The sequence below is a fragment of the Pristiophorus japonicus genome, chromosome 7, assembly GCF_044704955.1.
Source record: "Pristiophorus japonicus isolate sPriJap1 chromosome 7, sPriJap1.hap1, whole genome shotgun sequence".
Classification (NCBI taxonomy): Eukaryota; Metazoa; Chordata; class Chondrichthyes; family Pristiophoridae; genus Pristiophorus; species Pristiophorus japonicus.
Window position 1 is genome coordinate 88,284,446 of NC_091983.1, and position 8,253 is coordinate 88,292,698.

The 8,253-nt window shown below is 38.8% G+C and overlaps 1 protein-coding gene across 4 annotated transcripts in view; it reads right to left on the reverse strand.

Moving 5' to 3' along the window:
• Nucleotides 1-1,436: 1,436 nt before the first annotated feature.
• The window catches only part of LOC139267186 (microtubule-associated protein RP/EB family member 3-like), a 124,363-nt gene continuing 117,546 nt past the window's right edge, over nt 1,437-8,253 (reverse strand). For all 4 annotated transcript variants that reach the window (XM_070885115.1, XM_070885117.1, XM_070885114.1 and 1 more), the window contains 2 exons: nt 7,986-8,138; nt 1,437-2,270 (listed from right to left, as the gene is read on the reverse strand). In XM_070885115.1, coding sequence (XP_070741216.1) covers nt 2,199-2,270; nt 7,986-8,138 — 225 coding nt within the window. In that variant the 3' untranslated portion in view covers nt 1,437-2,198. The remainder of the gene's footprint in view (nt 2,271-7,985; nt 8,139-8,253) is intronic.

Below are 8,253 nucleotides of genomic sequence, written 5' to 3' on the forward strand. Positions count from 1 at the left end.
AAAAGGGTTAAATGATAAGGACAGGTTGCATATACTAGGCTTGTATTCTCTTGAGTATAGAAGATTAAGAGATGATCTAATTGAGGTGTTTAAGATGATTAAAGGAGTTGATATGGTAGATAGAGAAAAACTATTTCCTTTGGTGGAAGAGTTCAGAACAGAAGGGCATAGCCTTAAAATTAGAGTTAGTCTGATCCGGGTTGATGTCAGGAAGCACTTCTTCACACACAGTGGAAATCTGGAACTATCTTCCCCCCAAATTTGTTAAGGCTAGATCAATGGAAAATGTCAAAACTGAGATTGCTAGATTTTTGTTAGGCAAGGATATTATGGAACCAAGGCAGGAAGAGTGAAGATACAGATTAGCCATGATCTAATTGAATAGCAGAACAGGCTTGAGGAGCTGAATGGCTTCATGTTCCTAACCAATCTGGTCTTTAGAAGCTTTGGGAGTGCCCGTCGAATGTGGCTAGCCTGCAGAAAAACAAATTTCACTGGCTGGAGGCAGGGCAGCATGCCAAAATAATGATGGTGTCTGGGCACCTCAGTAAGCAGCCACAGAAGTGATCCTCTAACAGGGCAATAATAAAATATTTGAAAAATTGTGCACAACAAAAATAAATTTGTACTTGGGGGAGCCCGCAAATGGGCAAAGGAGGCAATGGTGACCGGGAAGGGGAGCCCCAAACCATAAATTAATTAAACTCAATTACTTAATGTAAAAATAAAATTTATTTTTAAAATCAAATTTTTAATTAAATGTTTTTCTAAATACCTTCCGGAACTTCATATTAAAAAAACTATTGTGTCCGAGCACTAAGTTTTTAAATACTTAATGCCACCCAATTGTGGAAATCAGCACGTTAACCTTGACATAGGCAAGCCCCGTTATAAATATCGACACAAAGTTATAATGGAAAAAGTTGACAAAAGTGCAACAAAAACGTGACAAAGGTGTCAAGTGGATCTGAAAGTAAGTGCATCCATATATTAAAATGTTAATCAGTACGTCACTAGTCAAATGATTGTACATTTTCTGGTTTCAGAATTCAAGCAAATTTGTTGAGTCGATACTTGTATACACATTTGTGTGCACTGTCTTGTTTATACTGCCAATTAATCTGCATTTCTCTCAAAATACACTCCTGTTGACAGTTTGATGTGATTTCTGCATTAATTTTTCATGAAGTAAACCCAACTCAAATGTAATTAAACCATGCTTAGACTGATTCAGTAGCAATCCAATATAATTTGACTGCACATTTGCTGCTGAAATATTAGTATAGGCAACATTTATAAGCTGGCAGATGGAGAGTCACCATTTGAAAATTCAGGTCAAACTGAGGTTATCATTCTTTAACAAGTGAATCAAGTCCTAACTGTGTTAACGATATAGAGTTTCAAGTTTGGTTAGCAAGATAGAGATCAAATAAACATTTTCTTGTCATTTTTCACGCGTTTATTTTAAATAAAATTTCACAGATGCAAGTTTTTTCGCACACTAGTGTCACGGGCACAGTATCAGAGAGGTGGTGCAAAATGTGATGTCAAAGGCATATTTATTGGTTTCTGATTAAAAGCAGCTGGAACCAAGTTAATTTGATCTTAGTCACATCATAAAAGCATCCTTTATTCCTCATGTTTAGAGCAAACTATAATAAATAAATCCCCTTAAAAGCACTATTAAACTTTACACTTCAGACTTCTTCAATCCGCCAAGTCAGTCTGTTTCTCCTCTGTCTAAAAGCCATCGATCTGCATAAAACTGTAAAAACACCATATTCTGTGTCATAGACCATCTACTAAAATGTCTGCATGCTTTCAGATGTTATAAAGTGACCATAAGTATATCCAAGCTGTTTCAATTTTAAAAGAAACCCAAACTACATGCTGCATATAACACAAAGGCAATCGACTTGCATCATCATCGTGGATTTCCGATTACTTTCAAACCAAAGTGCAAGGTATTCATTTAAGAAAAATATACAAATTAAATATATTTTATAATACAGTCTGCCAGTAATAGTGATGAAGATGACATAGCTGTAGCAATCTGCAATACAGAATGCACAGATTATTGTGATTGTGCAGTGGCTGTACAAACTCAACTCAAATTAATGTTAGTTAAACAGCCTGGGAGTTTCTCAATCACAGAGAGAAGACAGATAGGGAGAGGTACGGGTAACAATTACATAGGCTTAATATTCATCCTGGTCAGCTTCTGGGTGATTTATATTAATGTCTTCATCTTCCGGAGGAGCAAATCCATCCTGCAGAACAAAACCAAACAATGTATTGATTCAGCAGCACTGGGTACACAACAACAACAACTTGCATTTATATAGCACCTTTAATGTAGTAAAACCACCCAAGGCACTTCACAGGAGCATTATTGAACAAACTTTCACTGAGGGATAATAGCAAAGAAATTCAAGAACAAAAGCAAAATACTGCGAATGCTGGAATCTGGAATAAAAACAGAAAATGTTGGAAATCTCAACAGGTCAGGCAGCATCTGTGGAGAGGAAGCAGAGTTAATGTTTCAAGAAAATGAGTATATTGGGATTGCTGAAAATGCAATTGCTGCCAATGGGACTGTAGCACCTCTTTTATTGCCACTACATTTGAATTGTGTGATCAGAATTCCAAGAAACATTCATTAACAAAATAAACTCGTCTCCAAAGTCAATGCAAAATGCTGTTACAGGCTCTCCTTGGCCCCAGCTAATGTAATACATGAATTAATCATGAGATGTCTAAGAACTGACTGGGCGACATGTCCTCTAATTTTCCTCTCCAAATTTTACTTTTCCTGTATGTTTTGACGAATGGCAAAAATTCTTATTTGGATTAACAGAATTTTTATCGAATCATAGAAACTTACAGCATAAAAGGAGCCCAGGCCATTCGGCCCGTCGTGTCTATTCTGGCTATTTGAAAGACCAGTCGTGCTTAGTTCCACACCCTCACTTTTTGTCCATAACCCTGTAAACTCATCAAGTACCTGGTAAACATCCTCTGTACCCTTTCTAGGGTCTTTGCATCTTTCCTGAAATGTGATGTCCAGAATTATCCACAATACTCCAGCTGAGGCCTAACCAGTGATTTATAAAGTTCTAGCATGATCCCTTTACTTTTATATTCGATACCTTTATTTATAAACCCTTTTTAAACATCTTATCAACTTGCCTTGCCACCTTTAAGGATTTGTGTATTTGGACATCAAGGTCTCTGCTCATCTACACTTTTCAAAATCGTGACATTTATAATATACTGTCTTTCCATATTAGTCCTCCAAAAATGCATCACTTCACACTTCTCCACATTGAATGCCAACTGCCATGCTTCTGCTCATTTAACAATGCAGTCTTTATCAACCTGAAGTCTGCAACTATCCATCTACTATGATGCTAAGTTTTGTATCATTTGCAAACTTAATAATGCTGCTCCCTAACCAGCGTCTAAATTGTTCATAAAAATTGGTAAGTGTCTGACAAACATCCATCCGCCGCCACCACCCTCTCCTTCCTGTCACTGAGTCACTTCTGTATCCATACTGCCACTTTCCACTTACTTCCATCGTCTTAACAAGTCTACCATGTGGCACTTTGTCAAATTTTTCCAAAAGTCCACATATACATCGACTGCATTACCTTGGTCAACCTTCTCTGTTACCTCGAGGAATTCAATCAAGTTAGTCAGACGCGAATTACCTTTAACAAATCCATGCTGGCTCTCCTTGATTAGCCCATGCCTTTCCAAATGAAAGTTTATTTTGTCCCTGATAATGGTTTCCAATAACTTCCACATGATAAGCTGACTGGCCTGTAGTTTCCTGGTTTATCCCTCTTCCCTTTCTTGAATAGTGGTATCATATGAGCAACCCTCCGGTACTACTCCTGTATCCAATGAGGCCCGAAAGACTGACCAATGCCTCTGCTATTTCTACCTTTGCTTCTTTCAGCAACCTAGGATGCATTCCATCTGAACCAGATGACTTACCAACTTTCAGTGAAGCTAATCTTTTTAGTATGTCTACTCTATCACTATTCTGTCCATAACTTCCCTCTCTTCTTTTAGTGCAACTTTCAGATCGTTTACTTCCTTTGTGAAGAGAGATGCAAAGTACTCATTTTCTCCTCGAAATTTGGGTTCTGAATTATAAAAGAATTATCCAGTGCAGGGAACGTTGATGGTGCTTCAGTGCTCCCATCACTACATACTGAAAATACAAACTGTACCATCCCCTACAGCAAAATACCAATCTGAAATGTTAGAAAAAGTGAAACATTGTAACATTCTGATGATCTGAGAGCAGCGATCCTTTCAGTTGTTCTCAGAGTATTCCACCAATAAAGTCCCATCTGCAAATCCTGTTCAAATGAGCAAGTAGGTTGAAATAAAAATACTGTAAAAGGCAAAATTCTTTAATCAAATGCTGTGTTGTGTATCTTAAATGGTGAACAAAGATCCAACTGCCTGACTACAACAATCTGGATGAATTTCCTCGATTCCAAGATTTGATTTTATCTCATTCTGTTAAAGTTAAATCACCATGTAAAAAAAGGAATTGCTTTATCACAAAGGGTGGGGTGAGGTGAAAATAAATTAGCTGGCTGTCAAGATAGGCAGATTGAGAAGGGTTGCACAACATCACAATTACTGTTGCATGAACTTGCACTGACTTAGATTTCAGTTGAAGGGCCACTCAGCGTTGGACATGCTGCAAAAGATTCTGCACATTAGACAAAGATCACACCTGGATGACTTCTTAAATCAATTGTTATGAACTATATTGGTAAATGCCCACCTTGCGGATTATAGAAGTGTGCAAAAACCACCACGGTACACCTCTACATTATGTAGAGGTGCTCGCTGAACTAACACATTCCTAGTGCAAAATCAATAACAATTTGTATTTATATAGCACCTTTAATGTAGTAAAATGTCCCAAGGCACTTCACAGGAGTGTTATAAGACCAAAAATTTGACACCGAGCCACATAAGGAGAAACTAGGACATGTGATTAAAAGCTTGGTCAAAGAGGTAGGTTTTAAGGAGCATCTTAAATGGAGAAAAGAGAGGTAGAGAGGTTTAGGCAGGGAATTCCAGAGCTTAGGGCCGAGGCAACAGAAGGCACGGCCACCATGGTTAAGTGATTATAATCAGGGATGCTCACGAGGGCAGAATTAGAGGAGCACAGATATCTCGGTGTGATGTGGGGCTGGTGGAGATGAGAGAGATATTAGGGGCAAGGCAATGGAGGGAATTGAAAACAAGGATGAGAATTTTGAAATTGAGGCGTTGCTTAACCGGGAGCCAATGTAGGTCAGTGACCACAAATCAAGTGCACAGTCAGATAAGGTAGATTAAAGCTGCTTCTACTAAAATGAGCTGGCCCCTAGCAACCAGCTCTAAATCTGGGAATGCATGGAGAAGCAACTCCTCCAAAGGTTCATCTCTGATGGGATATCTGACAAGGTTACAGTGAAGGCTGGCAAACTAGAAAAAGTTTTCAGGGAAGTGTGGTCCTGAAATTCATTCGAGAGGACAGAAAAATTTCCTTCGGTTACGGTGAGTTCTGGGCTGCACGGTGGTTATACTTCCCTGTGCGCACCTGCATCCAGTGAGGGACATGAACCTGGGTGTTCTTGAGAGGGATTCAGCGGAGGACTTTAATATGAACCTGATCACCCAGTTCCATTTAGTATCAGGACCTCAAAAGTGTTGTTTTTTTGAGAGGAGATGGAAACTTTTTTCTTGAAACCATTGGCCCTGAGTAGGGTTGGTATATGCATGCATCTGTGTCCTCTATTGGTCACCTCCCTTGACATGGGAAGACATACTGGAAGACATTACCTGAAACCTTGGTATGCAGACATGTACTTGTATATCCAGGGCTCGATTCCTACTATGAATGGGTTGCAGAGAGGCAAGAGCTGCTGCTGAAGCTTCAAGCCTACAACTGATGGAGCCACCATTCAATGCCGTGGTTAAGAGAATGACGACAATGCACTCACATTTTTATAGGGATTCCTGATGCTCTCTGTGCAATGAGAGAGAAATTACTAGTACATATTGTCCACTACTGAGGACTCAAACACACACTTGTCAGTTATCTAACACCCAACTAGTAACTGTCCTCCTTTGGGGAGGAGTAAGCAGGGATCTCTTTGGGGTTGAGGTGGCTTCAAGATGCTTGGTAGAAGTTCAGAACCAAGTCAACCCGTAATGACAGTCTTGATGATCTGAGACATGAGCCAGGCAGTACTTTTAATGATCAACCAGCCAACATGGTTCACCAATTGAAGTTGGGCTGGGATTCTTCTTAATTGGCTCCAGATAATCTTGAGCGTTAAAACCTAATGGTTAGTAGTGAGAAGCTGATCAGTGATCTACTTTGGTAAGTTGCACAGTTTTAGATGGTTCAAATTCACCAATATCCCTGTGCACACCTGGCTGTCCCTAAGCCTAGACTCTGCCAAGTTGCACGCAAGTTCTTTGGACATACCCAAGTGGGATGTGATCTATATCAGTTAGCCCTAACTGATGCTGCATAGTAGTTTCATGTGGAGCTGCTTCTGAAGTAATAATGCTCTTTGATAATTGCCTCAATTACTAGAGTTAATTGAGGGAATCTGGAGACTAAAAACCCCAAACAGATTCAAAAAAATGATGCATCATCTTTTTAGATGAGTGAATAGCACTAATGAGCTTAGCCACGAAAAGCACTCCTACACTTTGTGCAGTGCATAAAATGCAATGAATGACCAAATACTTTCCCAAGCGATTGGCATGGACGACAAAAGTAACAGAACATTTAAATTTGTGTAGTGAATGATGTTCTGCTGCAAGAAAAATAAGCCAAGGCTCCATCCTTTCTAATATACGGAAAGGGGTGGTCCATGTGGTCAAAACAGAATAGTCATTAGTTATTTTTTTCCCCGTGATGAACATTGAGTGTGCTCCTGTGGTATCTGGAAGATGCTTTGAATGTAATTTATCTTCTGTAGCTATATGTCAAACACAATACAATGAATGTACAACCAGAGATTGAGTATCACAAGCTCAACCTAAAAACAAGGAATGTGTCCGTTGGCTGCTATTAAAGCACAAACAGAAGTGGCACACAGCAAGTTAAACCCCAAATAGGTTCAGGATGTAGCCACAGATTATTATAGGGAATGATGTGACTTGGGCATTATATACGTCAAAACAAATTATATTCTGAGAATGAAAGGTAATAACTGAAATTACTTTCCTCCTCCTGACTTGGAGCACCTGAAGGGAATATTAGATTGAACTTCAAGGGCCCTAAAAGCAACAACTGACACCACTGAAACAAAGAGGGTGCAGCTGTATTGGCTGAAACTGATGCTAGAAGCTACATGTGGGTATTTCTGACAACATGACAAAGGACTAGATAGAGTAGGTTAACAGTTGCAATGTGACGAAAAATCCCTTTATTGGTTTAACGCCATTAAAAAAAAAAAGTTCTTGGTAGGAAGGAAATTGTCATCTGTGGATGAAAGTCTACTGGGCGATACAGTTTATGCCAGAGCAGGTGCATTAGCTGACATCAGTTGAGTACTTAGAGATCCTAAAATCAAAAAGAGGTGCGTCAGTAGACATATGTCAAAGTTCCATTTTGATGAGGTTGACACTATCTTTGGAAGATATTGCTTGGGTCAAAAATGATTCTTAAATCTCATTCTAAGTTAATACTTTCAATAAAACAGAAAAGACTAAGTACATTTTTCTGTACTAAGAACAAAAATGAGGTTTTGCTGCAAATGAGGAGAGAAAAATAGAAAAAAAATACAAATCAAGGTCTTCAACAAAATGCATGAGGAGAGACCACCTGACTCTCAAGACAACTATAAGCTAAAATTTCTTAAGGGACAGTGCACTATGATCGGTTGTTCTGATTGCACCCAATATCCTATTAACTGTCAAAGATAAAGCATAGTAATGGCAATACACACCTCAGTTGCATACAGAATCTCCACAATCCTCTGAACGGCAGGGCTGTTCTCACTTTCGTGTTCTTGGCAGATGAGTTCAATGTCCCTTAGTTTACTGAAGTAAAAGTCTCTCTCTTTCTCAAGCCCATCCACTGTCAGTTTCAGTTCCATTAGCTTTTAGAATTTAAAAAGAAAAAGGTTAATTAAAAAATTATTTTGTTGAAACCTGATGAATGCCTGTTTTTTCGATATCTGGTAAGAAAATAATAGTTAACCCTGCAACACACGA